Here is a 27,537-nt window from a genome sequence, read left to right on the forward strand (position 1 = left end):
GTTGTTTTTTTCAGCATAAGCAGGATTCCTTTGAGGCAGTTTTAAACCTCCAGAATACTGGAGACATTTAAAAGAAAAAAATCCCTAAAACCCAATCCCAAGAGTTCACAGCACAAGAAACTTTTTACTTGAAAATTCCTCCTCTGAGTAGAATACTGCCTTTACAAAGTGAAACAGAGAAGAAAGCACAGGTATGTTATTGGTAGGTTCATATTACTAAGAAGGTGAAGAAGAAGTTATAGAGAGAGAGAAGATGGCTCTAGCTGAGAAAAACACGACTTGGGATTTGGCAGAAAGGTTTCCACTTGACCTGAGTACATTTGTACTGAGGTTTGAACCAAACACCATTTATACAGAGTGGGGTGGAAAAAGCCTGAGTGGGTGGACACCACCCCAGGTATCCACTGAACTGCAGAGGTGATGGCAACTCAGTGGGTCTGATTATACCATAAAAATTACAGAGAAAAATATTCCTTGGAGACCCATGCAGTGACATAAATTTCACTGCTATTCTCTCACACTAACAGACAAAACTTAACTTTGCTTAGAAATTATGTCATTCCCATTTATTTCAGTAGGAATTCTGCTTGCACTAAAACCTAAAACAGGCACCAGATACTGTTCCCAAGCCCTCAGGGTTTGCACCATTTAGTTGTTACCATGCAGTTGGAATATAAATAATTGTTATGGTTCAACATTGCTCCCTGTCTAATATTGCACAGAGGCTTTGCTAAGAAATGCCTTCAGCTGATCCTGTGCAATGGCATGGAAGTGCTCAGTGATCTGTTATGTCTCTAGACACCAAGATGCCTCACCTTCTTCTTTTTTATCATTTAAAAATTCTCATTTATTATTAATAGCATTACTATTGAAATGCCATTACTAATGTTTTATTAGTAAAACATCAGGAAAGCGTTGACTCACAATTATCAAACAGCAAAAGGCTCTGCTGCAGCAGCACTAGCATCTTTGAAACCCTGCCCTTCAATGACACAAAAATCTTCCAGCAATATTAGCTGGGGCTTTGTGCATGATGAACTACTATTATTTTTAGGGAGCTGTACAACTTTATTTATTAATGGTTATGTGATGTATGCCAGAAAAGTGACAGGATGTTCTGCAGGACATCTCTTCAATGATCACTTTTGGAGCCCTTGCCTGCAATTTTGAATTATATAACCTTCACATTGCATTTCACAGCTTTCTATATGTAATTATAATGGAGTGGCAGCTATGCTGTAGTTAATGTTGAATGTTGTTTTCTGCTTAAAGGTCAAGTCTATTCTAAAATCCATATTCTTAGTGAGATTGTCTTGAATATTTGCTGTGCCTACTTGGTATGCAGAGCAGTGGTCTAAATTATGATTATTTGTGGAAGAGGTTTTGGAGAAACTCTTCTATAAATAAAAGATAAATAAAGCTGCATTAAAACTTCTAAATGTTACCAAAAAATCACATGATTCTTCTCATTTGTGTGTATGTGTTATTCAACCTATAGCCCTAACCATCTGCAAAACTGATTTCAGTTGCTAGGGATTCATTTTAGCTAGTGCATGTCTCTTCAGAGAAGAAATCTTTAAAAATGTTAATAAAGATAACAATGAACTAAATTTAGCATGCTAAAAGAATTAAATGCACACATGTATCAAGATTCCCTCTAGCTTGGTATTTTGCACCAATGTGCCATCAAAAATGACTGAAAGACTTAGGAAGAGATGCTGTGATTATTTAATCTAAATTAAACACTCTCTGCCTTTGGAATTCAAGATGTGTGAGTGAGCACACTGCAGAAGGCTCATTTAGAAATTTTGCCTGGGGATAAAAATAACCTGGGAAGATTTTAAAATTTTCTAAAACCAACCCGCTGACACCAATCTTAATTCTGAAATATTGTTAAGGAAATTACCACTGATTAGCTGGAGGGAAGAGAAAAGATAATAAGAGTGCACTAATCACATTTCCAGCACAATGAAACCGAATCAAATGAAAGCAAGCTTTGGGGTCAAGGACTTCCTGTGCACTGTCCCCTCCAGAGGAACTCCAGACCTTTTGGTGCAGAGCTGGAAATGAAGAGAGTTGCCAGTATTGGCAGCAAACAGGGCTGTAAATCTGAGCAGAGAGGGGAGGGGACTGCAGGACACACAGGTGGGGACTGCAGGACACAGGTGGGGACTGTAGGGACACACAGGTGGGGACTGCAGGACACAGGTGGGGACTGTAGGGACACATTCCTGGCAGGAGTGGGAAAGGTTAGAGGAACAGGCAGTAGAGGAGGAGTCCCATCTTCCTGCAATGGACCTGGGAAGGAAGGGGATGCATGGGGAGAGGAGACATCTAAAGACAAGGCATAAGAAAATGGGATATTGATTAAGAAGTGAGCAAACTCCCTTCCTTGTGAAAGAGGCTCTGACAGCAAAATCCAAGTCCTGCTTCCCTTATTCCCCTCTTGCCAAGATTGAAGAATGGTGGGAAGGTGACTGAGTGAGCTTAACAGATGGGCTTGTACTTCCCAGATTGCTTCAGGTTGCATTAATCTCTGCGGTGGGTTCTCATTTAGCTGAGGAAATGTCACCAAAACAAACGAACCGGAGCAGACTGGGACGTGACCAGCAGATGCAGAGAATCTCTTCTGCATGGTGTGGGTAGAGGCAGGCAGGCAGCATTCCCACTTGTCTGCTCCCTGCAGCCCATCCAAAAGTCATCAAAGATGCCCCTGGCTGGCTGGGAGTACAAATGCCTCAGATCAGCAGAGCTGCAACAGAGGAATCAGCAGAAACTGGGAACGTGGATGATGATAGGGAAGAGAGGCGACACAGCAGAGGAGTCAAAGCAGTCAGGGAACAGTCAGGCACAAACACAGAATAGTCATAGGTGTTGGGAGAACTGCCTTGGAGAAGAGCACCATTCATTTCTGCCCATAAACACTCAAATAATCCCTGCCTGCATGGGCATCTCCATTTCAGGAACGTGCCATCCTCTCCTGGCTCCTGAACCAACACAGTCCTTCCAGTGTATGAAAGGTCCAGGAAAGAAACATAATGTTTTGCTGGGCTTGATGAGAGCATCCATGAGGGTGAAAACAAATCCCAAACCAGAAGAAAGAACCAGCAAAGGAACCAACAGGGATTTGGTGCATTATTCCAAAAGAGACAGAGTAGTGAATCATGAGACAATGCTGTGTAACAGAGGGCACCAGTTCAAAGTATGAAAGCAGAATTAGGATTGCCAAAAGTTCCTTAACACTTCCGTAAAGAGTGAATAAATTGAAGGTGAAAGGAAAGTGAGGAAAACTTCAGGTCACACAAACATAATTTCAGAAAATGTGTGAATACAAAGCAAATATCGTTTACATTTTGCTTTAATTAGTCTGTCCTTGAATGTTATTCCAACACACCAACCATTACATCTGCTAGGACTATTTCCAGCTGCTAAAGAAACAGTGAAGGGAGCAGACAAACATTGTGGACAGGTGTTTGTTCCAGAAGCTGCTGCACTCAGCAGAACTGATTGAAACCAACTGCCCAGTGCCCCAAAATCTGGTGTTCCCCTTCAGTTCCACAGTGGTAAATGGTGTCAGTAGCCCACGTGTGACATGGGTGGTGGTGATCCCTGAGTGCACCAAAGGAGAAGCAGGGGTTTATTTGGGCTTGCAGTCTCCATTAGCAATGCCCACTACCTTTAACTTCTACTGAAGGGGCCCTCTCCATATTTATTCAATTACCTCTACATTTTTGGTACCTAGTTCACAAACACTGTCAACAATTTATCTACTCAGCCTGCAGAGAAAATTGAACAATTGTGAAAGTTTACTTCAGGCAGAGCAACCCTATGGCAGCAGGAAGATCATCAGGGAAAGATCTCAATTCAAAAAGTCAGTATTATCCTCAAAAACCTGTGCCTAACACTGAAAGGGGACACCCGATTTTGGGGGTTCACAGCCCACTCTCATCAGCCCCCTCCACTCCCCAGGGACAGAGCACCCCAATGCTGCAGGGGGCAGGAGCAGCACATTCAGATTCACCACACCACCCTCACTTGCAGACTGGCTGGATACTGTCTGACAATGCATTTTGCTTTAATGCATAAATTTGAAGCAATGTAATTTCCATTTATATGTGCACTCTGTTGGCCAGAGCAGCTTTCCTGTTTTTATCAAGCAGACAAAAGGTTTAAGCTCTATAAAAGGTGGCTGATATTTAAGTTTTAATAAAAATATATTTCAGGTATGTCATTCTTTCCTTAGGCTGACCTAGCCTACAATATATTATTTACATAACTGCTGCAATATCTATTTCAAAAGTGACTCGACAGCCCTCTCCAGAACTGTAAGCTGCCCTGCCTGTCACCATGATGGGTAAACACTGTCACCTTTTCACAGCCCGATGAAATATAGAGTACCAGTAAAGTGCACCATCCATCACAATGGCACTAAGTAGGTTTTTGAAGTAGATTTCACATCACAAATGCTCACATTTTTAGTCACAAATGCTGTTTAGACTGTTACCAGAAAGCACAAATTGGATGGCTCATATACAATGGCCGTATGATGAATGGACATGACAGGTGGTCAAAGAAAATGAGTCTTGCTGTTCTACAAATAACCTTGTCAACATCAAAGTGGAGCTGTAGCTCTGCTGGTAGCCAGACTGCAATAGCTTAATGGTTTTATTTGCTTCAACTTCCAGCAAACCAAACAGACAAATGAGATACAATGAAGCAGCAGCATCGAGGCAGTATTAGCAATTCAGCCTGATTAAGTGACACATAATAGGAATTTTCTGCTAAGGATGTGCCACATTTGAAAGAAAATTATTCAGGTTATGAGCAGCTGTTATAAAAATACCTGTTCACAGGAAAGCCCTCATGATTTTGCAATCACAAACCACGGCAGGATATTCAAAATACGTGACTTGTAGCTCCACTGCAAGCAATCAAGCCACTTTCTGATGGCTGAACCCAGCAACAGCCACCACCTGCTACTTCTCATTTAAAGTTTTTCTACTTCCATTAGTTTAAGTAGTAGAGATTAGGGTGTAGGATTCAAAGTCAAGAAGGTTAGATCACTACCAACTTACCTGTAACCTAAACAAATAGGAAAATTTCCCTTTTAGGCAAAAACTCGAGATCTAAGGACATTTCAGGTAGACTTTTTGAAGAACAGAAGAACACATCTCAAGTTTTGTAAGGATGCTGAGTTATCTCAAAGAACTGCCTATAAAACTATGCCGAGAGTCATTCTTTGGCTCCAGTGCAAGTTTGGAGTTTTGCCAAAGCCAAGGTCCAGCCCTTGTGATAGGGATGGTGTGTATGGGCCTCATTTCTGCTGAAGTCATAAGAGAAAACTGCCCTGGAACATAATTTAAAGTGGAATTCCCACGTGCTGCTGGGAATAAAAGCAGTGTTTTTCCCGGAACACTGGATTTCCTTCAACCTGATGAGTTTGTTACCAACCCATTGACATTAATGAAATAAAATCTCAAAGGTCACAACCATTCTTCTCTCTGATTACAGTTACTCTTATAAAGTTACAATGAGAAAATAATATTAAATATGAAGCTTTAAAGTGATATGAGTACACTGAAAAGTTAAAGCATGTATGCAAGTTAGGACCTCTTCTTGCCTACTTGATTTTGCTTCTTAGCAACAAATTTGAAGTGGACAGAGCCCCAGAACAGAGGCTGACAAGCATGGAGAGTAGGCATGTTTAAATATTAAGATGTTCACAATCTGTTCCTTTATAGTCTGTAAGTGTTCTAAGCCATGAACAAACATGTATTTTAAACAAGAAAGAAACTAAGATGGAAACCCCCCCAGCATCAGTGGAATAATAATACAATATTTTTAAAAGGAGGAAGATGACACTAATGCAATTAGCAGTGAAATTGCAATTTTTATATTTCAGAAATATTAATTAAGATTTACACTATCTCAGCTAGGAAACAGAAATGATGGCCTGTGTGCACTCTCAAAATATTTAGCAAGAAGAGAAAGGAAAACACTCAGTGAAGACAGTACACAGGAAAAAAACAAGATAATCCAAGATCTTATTTCACTTGGCAAGTAACAAATCCAAAAAGGTAGAATCTTTTTGCTGACAAAACTTCCTAGAGTAACTACAATAAGATAAAACTACTTATCGGTGTTTTCAAGAGGAAACAGAGCAGATGTGTCAACTGAGTTGTCACAGAAGAAACTATGTGAGACCCACAACCATAATTCAGAGGCTCCAGGTATTAGCCCAGCACTCCCCCCAGCCTCATCTCATCCTTCCTACAAGCATCCCTCAAACCAGTAGCACTCATACATCAGCGAGGTGAAACTCCAGACACAGATTCCAGATTTTTACATGCAAGCAAAATGAGCCAATTCATAAACACAGACACTTAAAAAACATATTCACATAGATATATATGAGGCTGTATCTCTATCTATACGTATCTCCTATGAACTATTCATATATATAAGGTTAATTAAGTTAAGTACGATTGGCCACACTGTAATTCACATAAATATGCTTTACTTTAAGGCTGGGCAATTTCAGCATATCATCAACTGGATCTGATGATCTTAGAGGTCTTTTCCTACCTAAATAATTCTGTGATTCTATGTGCAATTTTCCAGTCAGGTTCAGCAAAAGCTGGTGTTTCCTAACTCTATTTCACCACAAGTGGCAGAGACAAATGGCCAGGTTACCTCAAGAGTTCCTTTGGCAGAATAAGCTGCGTACGAGTACAGGAGGTCTTGGCTCTGAAGCGTTTTGGGGTCTGTGCTGCACTGCTGTCCACTCGGATAAAAACACTCCCCAGTGCTGTGCAGAGTTACTGTGTTTGAAGAAGGGCCTGGCAGGTCAAGCAGAACGGAGTAATTCAGCAGCTGGACATCCTGCAGGCCTTGGGAACGCCACTGAGCCAGGATCCTCGCTGCAATGTCGGCATCTTCTTCTCTGGGGAACTCCAACAAATCTCTGGGGGAAAAATACAAACCACAATTAAACACGGGCTTAGTTTATTTCCCACCAGGACTCTTCTACCTTAGTATGCATCAGTGAATGGCTTTATTAAAAACCTATAATCAAACATGCAAAAAGAAATACAACTTCCATTTTTTTGCAAATATTTTCTTACCAAGTACAAGACAAAGACAACTGCTTTTCAGGAAATAAAAGTAAGAAAAAAATGTATGTATAGGAAACATATCCAAATGAAATAAAGAATCCTACAGGAATTATCACAGCAACTGTTTCAAAATTCATATGTTGTTTGCTGATCAAATTTCTAAAAGAGCATAAATTTAACCAATCTTTAGACATGAAGAAGCTAATCTGAAGTAATACCTCAAGGACTTCAGGGAGTGCATGATGCTGAAACTTAGTTATAATTACATGTTTGGCTTAAATTCATCAAAGAAAGCAAATTTACTAAGCAGAATGGAATTGTCCCCCCAGATAATGTGCTCATTGTCAGCAAGTTCTTCACATTTCCTACCTGCACTGAAGGATTATCTGAGTTTGGCCAGCACAAAGGGCAAACATGGAAATGATTTTGGCAGCATCCACTGATGCTGATGATCCCAGGTTGGTCTGGGCTTGTATCACTGGGTTTGCATCACTTTCAAGATGGGCTGGCACAGGAGCTGCAGGATGAAGGCACCAGAGGAGCCTCCCCACCCTCCTCCCCAGAACGTGCCAAAGGATTCCTGATGCTGAAACTATTGCCATGAAAACTTCAGAGGATGGGCTTGCTGAAGGAACACTGAAGGCTTTCCCTTATGCAAACAAGCAGTCATGTAAGCCAAGAAGGACACAAATAAAATTTATTACTCAAATAAAAAAGCGTTACATACACGCAGCACAAAAATCTTATGGAATATTTGCTGGATTCTGTGAAGTTCAGGTTTTTTGAGGATTTTTTTTTTTTTTTTTTTGTGCGTATCTACAAATCTCTCAGGACTGCAAAGAAGATTAAGGATCACAGATGTATTGATTTCCAAGCACAGAGATACTGGCACTGCCTGAAAGTCTTGTCCACAAGACTTTTTCCTCGCAAAAAGGCCACTAAGCTTAACTGCTTTAAGGTCCTCAACAAAACTTCAAAAAATACCCTGGCTGTCTTGCACACATCAAAAAGAAATGGTTGAATAATGTATAGTATTTTTAAGCAAGCAATAGGTATCTGAGAATCCCACCAGATGCATTCCACGTACCCCTGCAATATCCAAAACCAGCTGCAGTGCTGCAGGTGGGAAGCTCCTGGCTAAAGGCACTGGCACTACTTCCAGGGAGAGCCCAGCAAGCAAAGATTATGATGGAAGTCAAGCACAAGGGCTCCCTTCTCCACCCATCTTGTGGGTGAACATTTGAAAAATGAACATTTACTGCCTAGTCAACATCAAGGCCTTAAAAGGGCAGAAAGTGAAGTTATAACACCTATTTTACCTAGAAAAGGCTCAAAAATTATATACTCCATTCAAATGCCTAATGACCACCACCACATTACACAGGCAGAACTATTCCAACATGCAAAAGGCTTTAAAAAAAATAGACATATCTTTGTACAAATGTGTCTTTTATAAAATATATTTGTTCAAAGCATTATGTTGTAATCCAGGCTGCATTGCCCCAGCAGGGCTGTTCACACACAAAGTTCAAAATCTTTACAGCAACACTGGCCTTATGTTGGGACTTCAGGGATCCTGTCAGGAACAATAACTGTCTTGCAGATTTAATGTTTTAAAATTATCCAAAATAAGTCTTTGAGCTGTCTACATCACACAGATGACTTAATCCAATCTGCAGTATATTACAAGTTTCCAATTTCATCTCCTGTGCCTGCTAATGTAATGACATAAACTTGGGCAGTGCAGAAATACAGAAAGTTTTTTGATTAACACAATCATTAACAGAGTATCTGCATTTCCCTCAGGTGATAGAAACGTTAATAGAATAAATAATTAAGGAAACTTATCTCAGGCCAATAGGGTTATGGCACGTTGCAAAGAGAAGTATTCAGTCACAATAAAAGGAATTAAGCATTAAAAGAGGAAGATACAATAAGCAAATTGCTCCCTTACTAATAGAAGTTACTTTCCACCTCATAATTAAATCAACATGTCTTTGAAACTTTTGTGACAACACATCTGATTAAGTTACAGAAATGATCCCACTATTTACTCCATAATGTCTTTATAGCATGTTAAAATCAAATTGCAAATTATGAGCACACATTATTTTTCAATAAATCAGCACATATTAGACTACTTTGACAAATCTTATGAACGCTACCAGAAATATTTTTTTTTTTCGGGACTTATTACAATAGCTGACTTGCATTTGCCTTTGATGCTGACTGCATGAACTTACAGTGAGAGGTAATTTAATTCATTATTTTTTCACATACTAATTGTATAACGAGCAAAATATGCAAAACCAGTATTTCCTAAACCCAGCCAAATTTAGAAAATTGTCAATTTTGGCAGTTCAGCCTGGAAGAATATCAACACTTCACATGCACTTCACAGTCCTCCTCTACAAATGCTCAAATTATTTCCTTCCCAGAACTTGCAGGGCTCAGAGACTCCCAGCAGCAGGATTTCAGCAGTGGAGAGGAGCAGCCCCTGGGGATGAGGATGTTTCTCAGTTCCCCGAGCAGCTGCAGGCTCAGAAGGAACCAACACCAAGCAATTGCAATTTCCATTTACAGCACTGCCTCTGATGACTTCAGCCAAATTTTTTACTCCCTTTGGTCACATTAAAAAGATGCTTTATTCAGGTACTTTTTCAGGTTCATTCAATGGGAATAACCACAAAGTTTATGGGCACATCTGTAAATCTACATAATCCAGTGAAGTAGAACCACCATAGACTGAAGATTTGGTCCTAAGTCAGAATCAACATTAATAAATGTAACAATGCCAGTTGGAACATTCCCGTGCCTTTATAGGATGCTCTTAGAGATTTCCACAAATTCCTGACTTTTACTTTATAATACAGATCAGTATTGAACTAATGTATATCAGAACAGGACATAAACTCATTTCTTGAGAATCCTCCTCCATCTCAAAATGCTCAGTTCTTGAACCCCCAAAAAAAACCCAAGTAAAATTGCACCTAAACCCCAGAAAGTTCACCCTACTTCACTTGAATAAGGTAGAGATTTCCCACTTTGATGTGATGAAAAGACCACCACTGTTGAAGATTCAAAGTCCTAAACCTAGAAAAAGAATTTTAAATATGTTGAAGATATACCTGTAATAAAGCCAGGGGCTCTGCAGCCTCTGCAGCTTCAAAAGGCTATTCTTTACCAGACGATTATAAAAGATAAATGAACACACACACAAAATATACAAATTTAATTTTCAATTTGGTAGCCATGGGAAACACAGACCTGCCGTGCCTTAATGGAAAGTCATTTGCTACAACAGCACTTTTTGACACAGCTTGCCAAAGGAGAGAACAAGGTATTGCAAATAAGCCAGCTGGGACACTGAAACACCACTCAACAGATACTGAAAAATTACAGCAGGTCACTCCAACAACCACGAGATGGAATAATTTAACTATATGACACAATTACTTCTCAGATAATCCTATTAAATTGCAATAAAACTCCATGAAAAAAAATTTGGAATTGCAGAAGGATTCTACAGATTCAATCTGAAAAATCTACAGGGACAAAAGTTCCCCGCAAATACATAAAACTTCAAGAGTGATTGGTTTGGTTAGTTTTGTTCTTTTCAGATTTACCACCTGCACTGCCATTAACATGGGGAACTGGCCTACACTTCTTGGGCTACTAAGAAAAAACAATCTTAATTCCAGGTTTGCTGAGTGAGATGTTTAAGTGCCTTATTCTATAGTTTGACTGTAAATTTCCACTATTTTCTTCCAGTTCACCAAAACTGTTCCTAAAGCAACTACCGCAATTTTAGAAAAGAGCAAACAACAAAAGCAATTTTGGAATTTTTACAGATCGATTTTTCAGCTGAGTAGCTGCTCTCAGATCCTGTGAGTTGCAACGACTGCTCATATTTTGTAAAGCTGCATCAGATCAAAGTGTTCTCTTGTCTAACACGATGCTCCCAACAGTAGCTGGTAGCAGGTAATCACAAAAGAATGCAGGAAACGCATCACGTGGGGGTTATTACATTTATAGCCTTTCATGCAAATGTCTCTTTTTTGTTGTTGTTGTTTTTTAAACCTCAAACTTTGTCCAGGCTGAGTTTTAAAGATGTTTTCATATGCTGAGGATTTCAGAGCTCGTTTCAGTCCATTAAGAGCTGAGCTGTGGCACTCGCACACACCAACTGCTGAGCAGATGCACCAGCACTTCCCACACTTGCAGAAAGAGGAGTTATTTGTGTCCATCACACACAGTGTGCACACGCAGGAAACGCTCAGGAAATACCACCTGCCCAAGCCACATCTGTTTCAATTTTAATTACATGTTCCTGTTAATTAGGGCACTCCACCGGGCTGGTCTCCAACCTGCCCGGTTGGATTTCCCATGATCTGAACTGATGGCTACAAATTTGCTGCTCCCAAAATATAGAAATAAATAAATTCAGGTCCAAGACAGGACAAATATTTATCAGGAGGTGAGAGAAACATGCTCATGGTGCAAAGAGCTGCACTCAGGATCCTGAAAGTTCTTCAGGTAATACATTGCAAGGTCACCAGGATCTGCTGCAGAAAGCTGAAATGAAATGTGCTCTGTCACATCTACCATCAGTCTTCATACATTCCAGATATTCTGGGCATATGTCTAGCAATAATAACAATAACAATTAACCCTGCTCATTCTTGGGTAACAACTTATTGCTTTTGCTACCTAAGGGAATATTTACAGAGCCTCATCTGCACAACAAATTTTACATAGGGCTTACAATATACATTTTAACATGCTTTAACATAAAGCAGCACAATTCATGCTTTTACCAAAAAGGACTATGATTTGTGTTAACTTTTACTTCTCACAGACACAGAATAAATTCAATTCATGAAATCACAAAAAAAAACCTGAGTGTCAGAAAACAGAATGCCAGCTCCAGATTTGGTTGTGCAGTTCTCTAGCAAAAAAAACCCCAAAACACTTTGGAATTTTATTTTTTAAAAACATTATGTGTACTGTGGCTTTCAGGTATTTCCAATAAAAGCATCATAATCTCTCTCTTTAGAAAGTCATACTATGAGAAAACAGAGAAATACTTTTAAACAAAACTTTATAGCATTTTTGCACTATATTTAAGCCCACCTGGGTATTAGACTTTCACCGGGGTACTTGACTGTATCTATCTTTTCCTATCATAGTATAAATTCATGCAGAACTGCTCCAGGGCAAACCTCTCATTTTCCTGAGAAGTTCTTTGCCATGGGATTGAAGAACACTCTCAGATCTCAGCCCCTGCTGGCTCCCAAGCTTAGCTATTTTGTACATTTATGTTTTTCCACTACAGGACCACCAAGTTTATTCCTCCTACCCATCACATCACTCAAATGCCTTTTATACTTTCAAAATAAAAGTCGTGAGGATTGTTCAAATCTCACTTTCCAACAACATGATGCAAGCCAAACTTGCATTTGAGGCAGATGGTGGAAGGCACTGAAAAATGACTGATTCTCTCACTCTCTGACTCCAGTTTATTGGAAAACAAGCAATTCTTTGTTCCACTACACTAAACATTGCAAAGTCATGAATTGGCCATAGGTGAGCTTTCCAAAGCTTTTTAAGAGATCTGGATGTCAGTTATGTGACATTTAGCCAGCATCCAAATCTTCCAAACACTTCAGAACATTAGAGGGTCAATATGAGATAAGCACTCAAGGGGGGACAGGTAGGGAGAGGCAGAGCTAGGAACAGAAACCAGACTGGCTATTTACACTTGTAGCTTCAGTTATCAAAGAGTCTTTTTTCTTTTTTTTTTATCATGGCATTTTTTCAAGCATTCACTTTTCTATGACATACACCTTGCTCAATTACACAGAGATGGATGAGAATGTCATGGAGCATTTCTCTCCCCTCATTCTGAAAGCAAGTTAAAAAAAGAAAACAAAAACCAAAAACAAACAAAAAACCAAAAACAAACAAACAAAAAACCCAGCCAAACAAAAAAAAAAAAAAAGCCCAAAATCCCAAAACCACAAAAAACCCATAGATGGATATCACTATCCACTTTAAGAACAGTAAATGAACCACAGCACCCCTAACATGGAGAATGACAGCTCCAGTCCCTCAAATGCACTATTTCAAAGATCCTAAGACTTAATTCCACAGAAAGAGGAAAGAGAAAATAACTTTTACATTGTGTACTTCAGCTCTAAAGAAGTCACTGCCATGGTCCACTGTTCCCTTTGGTTACAAGAATGACACACTTTCCTTTTAGCTAAGAAAGGAGACCTTGCTTCTGCCTAACTCAAAACTTCAAATACTTACCACAAACTGGACTGATCTACTCCTCATACATTCATTCTATTTATTACAATAAATGGCTTTCCACAGATGAGCTGTTGGTAAAAAAAGTTCTTTCGAAATATGTACACAATGAAGCTATCTACACAGGAAATCTCTTTTATTATTATTAAAAGAACTCTTGTTTGAAAGATGATATCTCAAAATGATGCCATTTTCTTTCACAATCAATAACATGCCCACAACTACAGTCTTCTTATTAACTTTCATAGTTGCTAAATTTCAGTCACAAGAGACAGGTTTTCCTCTATGGTAGAGATGACTGTGTGCATGCACAACATCACAAACTGTATTTTTATACAATTCCATCTAAAATATTTTAAACAAGCTGCATGGTTTAACCTAAACCTGTATTTTGGACATACAAGGATATCTTAGCCTCTGTTTTAGATACAGCGAAGGGAATGTACAATTTTATCCAAAGCTTATAGATTTAATTATTTAATGAAGGGTTTTATTCTATTTTCTCCTGATCCAAGGGAAGCAGCAGCTCCAAGCAGCTGTGCCTGCATTTTCCAGCAGGTTACAACGCCGAGGGCGATGTCGAGCCACAGCAGAAGGAGGATGGGAAAAGACAATTCCTCACCTTGAAATGTTTGCATATAACCCTGCATTCCCTGGCAGAGCACTGACCCAGCAAAACTTCACAACGATATAATCTTCTTTTCTTCCCAGACCACGGGGAATATGTCAGTGTCTCAATAAAATGTGACCAGCTGCATAATCAAGTCCAAGTGGTTCCTTTTACTGTCAGAGACAATTAGGTTTACTTCCAGCAAGAGACCATTTCTGTGTGGATGTGAATAGCACTGGATGGTTCCTTTTCTATACAGAAAAATTATTGATCAAAAAAAAAAAAAAAAACCCAACCCTTGAAACCTTGCTTTTTATACAGGAAATCTGCTGATGGAAAAAAAAAATACATCTCAATACTGCTCAACTGGCAATATTTTACTCCTTTCAATTGTCAATCATTAGATTACAGTGTGAACTCTAACGTAATTACACTGAATGTGTTGTTCTGATGGCACTGGACATCTTTATTGGAACTGTATGATTTAACTTCTAAATAATCCCCCAGTTCTCAAAGGACAATGAGGAATTAAAGAGGGCATGCTAACCCAAAATAAATTTAAAACAACAAAAAACAAACAAAACAAAACCACAACAATGTAGCAATGCTTAGAAAACATGCCTATTATTTAAAGACTGAAGATTACTTTGAATTAGATAAATCCCCAAATAAATGTTTAATTTTTAGAATTTGAAAAGAATGTAAAAAACTTTATTTCATTAATTTCAAGAAGTTAACCTTATATACAGGAAAACCTAAGACAGCCACAAGATGATGCCATGTAACCTTCCTGTTACCAGCCTCATTTTCCTATCAGTGTATGTTAATCTACCAGTGCAATTCTAACAGAACTGCAAAGATTCCTAGCTAATATGGCAGCTTGGATATTTTACAAAAATATTTAAAAGTTCAGTAGAGTGTATTGGTTAAAATGAAAACTGCAGATTAAAAGGGGGGGAAAAAAAAGAAAAGATAAAATACCATCTCCACATGCTTATGTAAGAAAAGTGTTATCACAAATGCCATATCACATGGCTTAGTTCTGATAATCTCCATCTCACCAGCTGAACTGTGTCTCAGATGCATTTGTTTTTATCTGGAAACACTGACAGCTTCCAAGTGACCCTTCAGTTCTAATATACAGCTGAGGAAATCAGCACTGATAACCAAAACACTGTCCTGAAGTTATTTACACTGTACCACAAATCCAACTGCTTGTGGATAAACTAAAAGCTCTCTCCAAAGGAGCAAGCATAAAATCTTGTAAAGACAGGCTTGGGAAGAGACCACAGGAGATCATTTGGTTTGAGGCAGGCTCAGCTCACCCCACTGCCACTCCAGGCATTTGTTTTCCTGCTCTTCTCCAAAGACATAAACCTCTTGTCCATCCTAAATAATCACCCTGCTGTATTCAGACATAATGCATTTTCTCCTTTCCCCCACTCCTGTTGAGAACAGACTCATCTTTTTTCTCTCTGCAAGTCTTCTTTACATACTTAAGGATTGCTCTCATGGCCTTCCCTCAACGGATCTTGTCTTAAAATCAAATATCCTCAGTCTTTTCATCCATTTCCTCGGAGATGCTGCTCCTGAAATCTCCAACTGCCCTCCCTCACCTCTTGTGGCCTCTTTCCAGCCTGTCCCCACTCCTCTTGAAGCAGAAGTCCAACAAAAGGCCATTCTGAATAAGTCATTTGCACTGAAAATGAAGGATTAGTATCCAATTATCATCTGCCTCCATAAAATTCAATTATTATCCTTCTGCTGTCCTTTATTCTGATTTCAACTCTGTACCTCTCCAGTAAGTTCACTGACTCCTTCAGCTCTGCTGACCTCAAAGGGGCCTCATCATTTCATCCCTCATTTGCTTCAAGAAGGAATGGTCCTGAATACACCTCCTTGAACTGTATAAAACAGGTCAGATTTTCAAAGTGCTGAGAATCCACTGGTAAAAATGCATTCACCTGCCTGCCCCCAAACCAAGAAGCTCCCAAAAAGACAACCAAGCTGAAGTGCTAGACTTCTAGAATTGTTCTATCTGCCCCACACCAGATTTCACTGTACACCAGTGTGGACAGTAGAAGGATAAACTTTTTAAAGTAGTCAAAATTCAAAGTATTTGCTTGCTCTGTTCTAAACCTCTGTTGATGTCAAGTCTGGGGCTGATCACAGATTTGGCTTCCAAAATAATCACTCCATTTGCAATGAGAATCAAGTAAGTTTGCTCTCAGTACAGCAAGTCTCCTGAAACCATCTTCAGGTCCACACAAAAAGGTTCTTTCTGTCCCTTCCAGGGTTGATCTCCCCACTTCATCTCTTCCCAGCAGTCTCTGTAAAGTCCACACATCCCTGAGGGGCACACTGATGGCTGTACATGGCAAAATGTAGGTGTCAAAGTGCAGAGATGTGTAGAACAGTGACAGGAAAGGGACCTGACCTGCTCCTTCTCCACCCTTGGCACATTTTGTATTCAACACTCCCTACTGACACTGGCATGCCCAAGAGTACTTCACTTCCTCCAAAGCCATCTATTTATCCACATTTCCTTGCCCATTGCATACTTTCCTCAGACTTCTGGCCTTTCTCTAGCTGAAAACAAAATAAACCCCACAAAATGTCCCCAGAACAGCAGGTGCTGGGTTCATACTTTAACTCACTCTCAGCCTCTCTTATGATCCAACCAGAATTTCAAAGCCCGGTTTTAAGCAAACAGAGCACAAATAAAAAAAAACAAGACAACAGCAATACACAGATGTTCAGGAATTGGAATCCAGGCTGAAAAATGCCCTTACTATTCAGCACAATTTTATGTACAATCACCTGAAGTGCTCATTGCCAGGACAAATGGATGTTGTAGTGCTGTGATGGTTCAACCCAAAGGCCAGAGTGGGGTGGCTGTTGCTAGACACTAGTGCTCTAGCCCAAAGCTGAAATGTCACCTAAATCTTTGGGGTGGGGGGTGTGGAAATAAAAGCAGAATTGCTATATAACAACAGAAAACTTCTGTACAGCGTTTTGTCTTGCTTTCTGCAAATACGAGTGTGAGTTTGCTCTTAATGTGGTGTGTTAAGGAAGCCACAGACAGACATGAGGACACAAAACAGGATTCAGAGATTCATCAGTTGAGCAGGTTTTTACTGAGTACTCACATACAGAACACAGTCAAGTTATCTCCACTGCAGAGAAAAATATTGTCGTGGCCATGCTGCACTGCTTCTTACATCTACTGTGAAGACAAAGTCATCCATTAAAATATCAAGTAGCTGGAGGAATTGTGGGAGGCAGATGGTCTATTTCTTATTAGCATGACATGACTACTCATATTCTTGGTAAAAAATCTACCCACGTGGACTGTGTAGACACAACATTTCACCCCCAAGTTTCTTAAAAAACTGTGACATTAACACATGTGACACATTCACTGACATATAAAAAGGATAAATATCACAATGAAAAAACAGTAAAGGGTTCAAAGTCTAAATATACTCAATCAAGCTGAATCAGAGCAGCTTCAGATTTTTTAAGCAGGGCACATAGAAAACGTCAAAGCACAACTTTTGCAGTGTAGTCACAACCAAAATTGTACAAACAGAAAAAAAAAAAAAAAAGGAAAAATAGTAGCTACACCTGAAGCAAAAGGCACTACAACAGAGATTGTGTAAAGTCTGTGTTTTGGGAAAACTGAAGCTAAACTGAATTTTTGTGTTTTATTGGAAACCTTCAGAAAACAAATCTACCTTACTTAGCAAATGCAGGAACCCAGTGAGTGTTTCACTGCAGCCTAATGGATATTGTGTCCCTTCTTCAACTTCTTCCTCCACTCGCCCCCAAAGTGGTTCAGATTTACAGCCCATATTGTGCCTGTTCACTGGCACTTTCGCTGCAGGCAGAATTCTGCCAGAAAGAGAAAAACACGGCAGTGAAAGACTCAACAACTCCCCTGCATTTATTCTTCAGAGCAGCACACTGAAATACAGATTTTGTTATGGATTTTGCACATACTTACATTTGCACATTTAATGAACTGACTGAAATTGTACAAGTGCAAATCCATATGTGGACGCTATTTTGAAGCAGCTGCTCTGTTTAATGAAGAGTCACTGCTGGTTTTTCTTTCTGCACATTTTCTGCTGGCTGCAAACGTTCCCACAAGCAGTGTCCATAACTGCACTGCCACAGAGCAGACACCTCACCCCTGCCCCAACTGCGAGCTCTCCCCCAACCACAATCAAAACCATATGCAAGGAAGCTCCTTTAAACCCAAAATATATATGCCTCAACTTAGATAAACTCCTTCAGTTTCTTCCAGAGCAGACACGAGGACAACTAGGACAGCATTCACTTCTGAATTTTGGTTAGATGCTTCAGCAAATTTCTTTGCATTAAAACTTCACCCTACAAGCAACAATCACAATGAGACCTGAGCAACTTGGGGTATGTTAGAATGTAAAAAGGAGAAGCGCATTATTGTGAGTCTTGCTACTGAAGAAAATACAATCTGGAAGTGCATGCAATATTGAGTGAAACAAATAGTGGATTTTATTAAATCTGATCTCCAATTAAAACAAGTATCACATGTGGTTAAGCCTTAGAAACTTTTTTTTTTTTAAATCATTGCAACAGATAACACAAGGGAAGATGCTAAGCATATTTTCAGTGAAGGTAATAGTTTTGTCAACAACATACAATATTAGCTGTGATATTTATGTAAGCAATATCTTCCAGAGCACCGACAGGATTTAGGAAAGTGGAAAGACTTAAGCTTCTCTTTGGAATTGGAAGTGAGATCATATTTTCTACAGACAATTTCTACAGCAAATTTCCTCAGCAATCAGTGGAAATGCTGTATCAATGCAGAGTCTGGGTATACACAGAGGGAGCACAAAAAGGCTCCAGTCACCCAAATATGTGCCAGTCACTGTGAATTAGGATAAAGTTTGCTGCTGTATCTTTCTCAGTGAACTCTACTCTGTCAAGACTGTCAAACCTTGCCTGTACCTTCTCTTCTTTCCGAGGTTTTGTGATTTGCTTTGGGATATGGGCGTGGAGGAGGGTCACCTCATGTCACACACATTTTTTACCATTCTTGGGAGCTTTTCTACCACTTCCCCTCACCATCCTCCCCTTCCCACTGCAAACTGTCCTTTGGTTACCCCAGCCTTTGATGGCTTCGCTCACATCTGCACTCCTGCATTACCACATTTCACTCCTGAAATGTCCCTTGTCAGCTCCAGCCCACTACTCCCCTATAACACATTCCTCTGTGTGCTAAGCTGACAGGATCAGCAAACAAATAATAAAATGCATTTGAGCCTTGGGACTGAAAAAGTGACTGATGAGCCAAATACACCTTGAGTGGAGAAAGAAAGAAAGAATTCAACTTGACAGGGGAGCTGGACCACGTATGCCTCCCCCAGCCTTTCATCCTGCATATCACAGGAGAAACACTCCAGAAGCATTGGCTTATAAAAATAATTTACTCACAATATCCAGATGGTGAGTGGGGAGAGGAATGGCCTAGCTGCTGGAAGTGTTTTCCCACCTTGTATTCTGATTTTAAAGTTTTAGATAAAAGTGATGTCACTTGAGGTGACTTGGCAGTCTGTGCCCACAGGTTTGCTCTCTAGGCTAGCACGAGGTACAGATTTGTATAATTTGGGTAAAACCTTTTTCTACCTCAATAATCAGGTCCTAAATTTTATTTAACAATATTACTCATAGTCTTCCTGTGTAATGCAGCATCTTTCTTTTCGAGGATCAACTACCATCTTATTTAAGGTTTGGATTGTTAGGGGTTTTTTTGGGTGGGCAAATCAGGATTTTGTATAATTCTGTTATGCAAGGCATTTAGAGAGCTGAGAGATGGAAAATGAAAATAATCTTGCTCTGCATCATTTCCTCTTCACCTTGGCCACTAATATTAGGGGATGTGATTTAATGACACATTTTTATGAAGACAACAACAGCTTTATAGCTTACTATACACTACATTGCTAGGATGCATTTCTTAAATCATCAACAAAATTACCCTCTCTAGCTATGCATTTAGTCTACCTCTCAGCAAGTGGAAAGACTGAATTAATCACATTAGCCACAGCCAAGATTTCTTTTTACTTTTTTAAATGGATGATTAACATTAGGATCTCAGATCCATATTTAGACATATAAATAAATAAAATCCTGAATTAAAAATGATGAGCACTGAAAATTAGGTCACCTACGTAGGAGTTTTATTAAAGACTTAAGTACAGCTGAGATTATTTCCTCCTCAGTTAGAACATCTTCCCATGGGAGACTGGCAAGTCCACAGCATCAGACATTTCTAAGGACAAGACAGTCCCCAAATGGTTCATCCTCTCCTGTGCACTCAGGTCTCAGCCCTAAGTATCAAGAGCCAAATGCTCTGCCTTCCAATATCTGCTGCCTTATCAGTACTGCAAGCCCACCCAATAAACTCACCCACCTCCAGTTCCCCTAAAGGGATCCTTGTCCCCAGCCCTTCCTTGTTCCTCTGCCTCCATCTGAAAATTCCTGTTTGTTCAGCTCTGCAGATGGAACAACAAACCCACCTCATCCTGAACAGCTGGGAGGGATTATTTACACAAGTTAAACACTATATATTTATTGATTGAGCTAATCCAATAAAAAGAAAAGTATTTTTGTGCAGCAAGTCTTCTCCCTAAGACTAACTGTAATTTTTTTAACAAGCCACCATCCCACACGAGTCCTCTTCCAGCATTTTTCGGGCACCCTCAGTAGGCAGTGGCTATTCTGTTTCCTGAAATGAAACCAGCACATCAAAAGCTTATAGCTGAATAGGCTTGACCTTTGTAAAGCAGTGCTATTAATAAGATAAAATAAACCGCAGGACTCCAGCAACCAGGTTAAAAACCCAGTAAATAGCCAGGAGATGACACGAAATGAGACCAAGTCGTCTGTGCGTAATGAAGTAGACTATATCCTAAAATTGAATCAGCTTCCAATAGCCAAGATCTGCTTTTAAAATACAGAGATACATCTGCATTGGCAAATGAAAAGGCAGAAAGTGCATTTAAAGGCAGTCAAAGGCACACTGTTTCTATCCATTCGTATTGCAAAACAATGATGCATGAAATAATGGCTGTTAATATACAGGTTTGCACATGCTGCCAGATTAAGGATAAACCCCAAACCAGACTGATTGCAAGAGGAAAAATAACTACTCTTCTTCCTATAAATGAGCAGGTATCTTACATGGGCATGTAATTATAAAAAATAAATTTTCACAACTGCATTTTCTGAGTTCAGAAGTCAGGGAGATATGTAGAATATACATACACCCCCAGGAATAACTGGTAATTCACGCACATGAGTGTGCTTGTGTGTGCACACAGCATCAGCTGCTGGGACTGGAAGGAGCCTGACACCTGCTTCATCTGCTGCTGCTATTTTCCTGTTTAAGGCAGATTGCAGAACACCAGAAGATTTCAATGCAACCCTTGATGACAGCAAGATGTTTGGAACACAACCTGCTTTCTCTGCCCCTGAACATTTGTAGCTGCAGCTCCACTTGTCTCCTGCCAGCTGCAGCACAAACCCCAGGAGACTCAGCTACCCCAGACTGCTCCAGCCTCATTCACCACAGCCTGGCAGAGAGACCCACAACAGCTTTTCAGCTGCTGTTAGATGATTACAGAGGAATTTTCAGAGGGAAAAAGAAAAAATTTAAAAATCCAGTATCTAACAAGGTCAAAAACTTAATGTAAGCTCCTAACATGACAAAATTACAGGATCACCTCCATACATTGAACTCTTTCCCTCTAGGTTAATTACAGAGCAAAACTGTGACCCCATACTGAAGCCCCCAAAGTTATGGTACCACACAAAGGGTAAAGTTTAAATTAATCAAAGTAATTTTACTTGCTATCTTCACACTCATCAGTTCCATAATGTGACAGAGACATTCACAGTACAAAACTCCATCAAATGCTTCCAGAAATTACAGCATTATTAAAGCATTTTATGCTTCAAAAATCTTCTGCTGCAAAACCAACTGTAATAGTTTTGCAGTGCTCACAGGAAGTGATCAATTCTGAGACATAGTTTCTAGCAAAAATATATCTATGAACCATTAATGTATAAAATTCTATTAAGCAACCTAATCAGCATTTTGCCCACACTCTAAAAACAGATGGATCACTGATGTACAAAATCTCTTCTTCAAAGTAGCCTCCCTCAGTAGGCAACCACTGAATTCTTAGACATCTTCCTTACATAACTAGAAACAGAAAAATAATACACCCAAAACCATAGAAGCCACTTACATAAAAAGCTTTAAAGAGTCTGAAATAGAATGATAGGTGAACTTAATCTGATTACCCATATCCAACCAAGGATTTCATATTATACCAGGTTGGATTATCAGATAATTCCTGCCAACTGTATCATTAGAAACATTAATAAAATGAAAGGTTGCAGTTGTCAACTAACGAGTGCATTGTTGATGTGGCATCACACATATAATCACAAGGAGTCAATATGTAATTTCTTACTTCAGAGAGTGGGAGACTACCAATAGCACAAGAATTTTAACACTATTTTTTTCCCATCTCCTAATCCAGGCACACTCAGGAAGAAGTGGTAACTGAAACACTCAGAAGGGTTTTGGGATCCTTGATTGTATCGATGCTTTTATTCCTTACAATACCCAGCACAAGTTTAGCACATTCCCCAAAAGAGGTTCAGTCAGTGCTTCAAATATATAAAATACAGCTTAAAGCAATTTCAGAAACAGAAGCTGGAGAAGAGGAGCAAAAACAAAAGGCACAACATGCTGCCAAGATCCCATTGTGTACTACCAACTCTCATTTTAGGCATATCCGTGTAATGTGACCAACTATCAGCGAGATTTTTATAGGAAATTACTCAGACAAGCAGACAGTACTTGAAATGTCATGCATGGTTCACTGTGGAGCCTTTTCCCCCAGCTTTATTCCCAAATTCCTATAGAAGTGCCTACAGCAACAAATAAGTTTCCAACCATGCAAATCTGTTTTACATTTAATCTCAAGTCTTAGCTCCTGGAATACTGTGACAGTGTCAGATTTTCAGCTTTTATTAAAAAAAAAAAAAAAAAAAAAAAAATTCAGCTGTTAGGATTACAAAGGAGAACATAACAGAAATGAACTGAGAACACTCAGCAGTCAGATAACAAATTAAAAAGTATTCCTATTTAGATATAATTACTTTCACTGCTTGAGCAAGTAACAATAGAAAGCAGATGAATCATTTTGCCTTGTGGTGTTGACAATACTGCTTTGTATAATATTAAAAACAAAAATTAAGGCGGTGAGACAGTCACACAGAGGGACGTGTGTTTTTGGTCGGGTGTTTGCCTGCACTGCCAGTGATGAGCAGCCTTGGGGCCACCACTGCAGGGTCCCTACAGCAATGTCACTCACTGCCAGCCAGCTCTGCTGCCTTTGGGGTCCCTTCCCTGGTGGCAGCTCAGAGAATTCGGCAGAGCCACAAGAACACTCAATACACACGGGGCTTTGGATGCTGCCAGGAATGGCTGCACTCCTCTGGTCTAGGCATGTGAGCTCAGTGAAAATAAAAGCAGTATTTAGAATAATATTTTATTCCCCTACACTTCGTGCTTGTTGGAAAGCTGCTGCATGCCACACCATAGGAGCTGTGTTTCTGTAAAGAGAGGAGAAAACCAAAGGGGTCTGGAACACTGCAAACGCTGCTTTGATTTACAGTGAGGACAGGAAAAGGACATAATAAGAGATGGATAAAGCCCTCTCACTTGCTATAATATAAAGAAAACTATTCTAAACAACAAGGCTATTCTGGAAAACCCCTAGGCTAACAATTTAATTTCTGACTGCAGGGATATTACCTTGTTAAATCAACAACCAGAGAAAGGCTTTTACTTTTCCCTGTAAATGCATTCTCAGTCCTTCCCTTCCCCACTGTACTCCTGCCAGCAGATGGAGGGCACATCATGTGGCATGAGCAGGGGAAGCCACAACCCTTCCTGTGGCTCTTGACTCGTTCCAAACAAATAAATACAGTTTAAAGTTGCTGTCTGCACTGACTGGAGGGAGTGCTTGGGCCAGCAGCACGGGGACACAGCGAGCCATCCCTCGCACGCCATTCCTGGTGGAAAAGCCACACAGCAGTGGTTTTATGAGGAATAAAGTCATTCATTTGAAACTGTGCAGAGAATATAACAGTAATTTATGTAGTTACCTGCTACAGTCTTTAGATTAGGAGATGATAGCCAGCCAGTGCAAGATTTATTCTTTCAAAAGGCATTTCTTTCTCGAAACAGAGGGCAAGCCAAGGAGTGTACAGTTCTGTTGTAAGCCTTGTATATATTGTGAATAAAGTTACTGCAGAAAAAGGGAAAACAGTTTAACTCTTCAGCCATCTGCTATAGCGTGACCCTGCTAATTTAAGACACAGTAAAGGAATTTTGATGAAAGCAAAAATTATTACAACTTCAGTGAGAGCTCAGAATAGGCTGAAAATAGGAGTGAGAAAACTTCTATTTATGTCTGGAAAACTCCCATCTATTCCTTATTCACCCAGTCTTTGGAACTGAATAAAATGTTTTCTTCTCCTGTTGCTTCTGACAGATTAAGCATTCCAGAGCTGCCCATAATTAATTTTGGCATGAAGGTAACTACCCTTGCACAGTCTGGAAGACAAATGAAGTGTCAGAGAAAGGCATCCCACAGTAATTTGCTTCTTGCCTTATCTACAAGAAACAGGTGTAATTTTTTAACAGGTGTGATAGGAACAGCACTAGACAGTGACTCATCACTACCCAGTAAATGGAAACTTAAGAGAAATACATTGAGCACCTTTAAGTAAGGAGTAGGGAGGAAAATATAGAAATCAATTAGTAAAACAAAGCAATCTGACACCCTGCCCAAAACCCCAAACACACCTTAGGTGAGCATCACACATCCAAGCCATTTTGGAGGTTGAGGATCTGCAAGGAAGCAGCCAAGGAAATCCTGTTGTTTGGAGATCCTGGGGTGCAGGTGTCACACACATCCCTGTCCCAAGAGCTGTGACTCAAACTGCCCACCCAGCTCCAGGGCTGGACAGGCTGAAGCAAGTCAGGGACAGATCAGGACACGAAAAAACCACATTTTGGTTTCCCTGACCATGATCATGGTGCTAAGGATATGACCAGCCTGTCTGCTGGCATCTCTTCCCTTTGGAAAGGCAGGGACCCTACACTCAAGGCAGCAAGAGGGGTGACCCAAATTCCCACTCCTTGCTTCCCTGTCCCAGAGAGCAGGCTGCCAGCACAACAAAAAGCCACCAACAGGGACAGGGCCACACAGGAGCAGACTGGGCTCCTGGGATGCCACTCTGGGATTACCAGGGAGAGACGATGCTGTGTGAGGTGGGATTTATTTATTAACACCCAAAGTACAAACCTGTCATCCCCAAGCCTCTTGTTTACCTCACCTCTCCCCTATCAGCTTAAATCCTCTCTCTCTTTTCTCAACTCAAGATTACTTTTGGTTGTCTTATCAGCCTCCTCCAGACTGATAGTTTCAAAGGCAGAGATATCCTCAATGAATGTGTCTGACAGGTTTGGCCTCACTTTTTATGACACCTGTGCTGACAGCACATCGCCACCACAGATAGGCACAACTGCAGCTGAGCAAGCCCAAGGATTCTGCAACCACAGGAAACAAAACTTTCCTTCCTTTTATATGGAGATTTCCATTGTGACCTTTCCAATAAATACAGATTATGAGCCTAGCGAATTTTATACAGTCAGAATGTGTGAGTCAGTGAGTACAGATCCAAAAGGTGGGAAAATGTATCAATTTCAGTCAAAAACTGAAATGGAAATAACAACTGAGTATTATTTTAAAAGTGTTACTCACCCTTTCACCCTCTAAAATGTAATTTTTCAAAATTTCTATCAGCTTTTCTCAGAGCAGAAAAATAAGGGCAAACCATTGTTTCCCCTGGCTCCCAGAATCACTTGGAAATGAAGGTCAATCACATCAAAGCTCTGACACACAAAGTCCTTATTCTTGGACTTGGTGAAATTAGTGTGTTCCTGTCTGACACTCCAGCTAAATCCAGACTCCAAGTTCCAAACCCAGGAGATCGAAGAGGAGCTGAACAATCAACTGTTACCATTTTAACAGCTGAGTTCCAGCGCTCCTCATTTCAATTCAGCATCACCTGAACACAAAATGGAAAACACACCTGAAAAAAACACTCAAAACCCCATACTGAATTCACAAAATCTACCGAAAATGTTAAAAATCACTCCAGAGTAAACAGAGTGAAGTAAGAATTTAGGAATATCAGTATGTCATTAAAAAGTTGTAAAAAGCATCGCTCTCTCAATTTAGCACAAAATTACTTTTGTTGCCCATGAAGTTCACAAAAAAATAATCAGAAGTGAGTCAAGAAGCTGGAGAAAAAAATTACCAAAACCCTCCGGGTGACTAAGAGGTCTCCCAGAGAAAAGCAAGAATGTTACCTGGAATAAACTTTTTCAGAACTTTCACATAGGCTGTCATTTTCTAAAGCTGCCAATATGACACATTCAATATCACTGATTAGATATTGGAAAAGAAAATTTTAAAACAGTTTTGAATAAGTGTATTTATTTAAAGTGGTATTAACACTAAAACCAGAAGAAAATAATATTCTAATATACACACATATAATGAGGTAATGATTAAAACTGGAAGAGGATATGCAACGACCTAGCCAGATTTTATCCACACCATGTTAACTTCAAATTTCCATATTACAATGACAGAACATCATCTGATTATTATACATGTCTTCTGCTGATAATTTTCCAAGTTATTCACCTGAATACAGCCGATTAATTAAACTACTTTTTTGTTTGTTTGTTTTGGTTAGGTTTTTTTGTTTTGGTTTGTTTTTTTTTAATTAGTAACATCAATGTGGCTAAAGGCAGGAAAAGGAGAGAAAAGATTTCTCATTTTCAGATTTATTGATCACCAAAGGTAGTTTAGCCATTACGTTATCAACTAAAAAGTAAAATCAAATCCCTCTGAAAGGCACAAATATCTGATGTGTTTTGTTAAAAGGAAATAGTGTAAAGAAGGTTTCAAATGAGTGTATAAAGGTTATTTCTGTCAAAACACACAGTCTTTTGGACTTTGTACACTCATTGCATGAGCTGAATATACAATAACTTCTCATCTGCTTTTTAAGTTATCTTTTTGAATTTAAGCTGAATTTAAATGGAATATGAAGACTTTTTGCTGTCTTTTTAAAATCAGCAGTAATAAACCAATCACTGCAAATTTAAAAGGGAACAGCTGCTTATTGAAGGAATAGCACAGTACAGGTGAGTGATAAAAAAAGGTTTGTTTCATTAAATAATGTTCTGTATTAAATTATGTTTCTGCATGATCTGCACTTCAAGCGAAAGTAGAGGGAAATGACTACACCAGTATCATTAATAAAGCCTGAAATAACCAAGTTCTGGAA

General features: G+C 39.5%; 1 protein-coding gene across 3 annotated transcripts in view; it reads right to left on the reverse strand.

Annotated features, from left to right (window-relative positions):
- Positions 1-27,537, reverse strand: part of NAALADL2 (N-acetylated alpha-linked acidic dipeptidase like 2) — a 406,364-nt gene that overhangs the window by 174,238 nt on the left and 204,589 nt on the right. For all 3 annotated transcript variants that reach the window (XM_088171014.1, XM_088171013.1, XM_014871509.2), the window contains one exon: positions 6,694-6,964. In XM_088171014.1, coding sequence (XP_088027140.1) covers positions 6,694-6,964 — 271 coding nt within the window. The remainder of the gene's footprint in view (positions 1-6,693; positions 6,965-27,537) is intronic.

Source organism: Sturnus vulgaris, chromosome 10 (assembly GCF_052056855.1).
Source record: "Sturnus vulgaris isolate bStuVul1 chromosome 10, bStuVul1.hap1, whole genome shotgun sequence".
NCBI classification, from domain to species: domain Eukaryota; kingdom Metazoa; phylum Chordata; class Aves; order Passeriformes; family Sturnidae; genus Sturnus; species Sturnus vulgaris.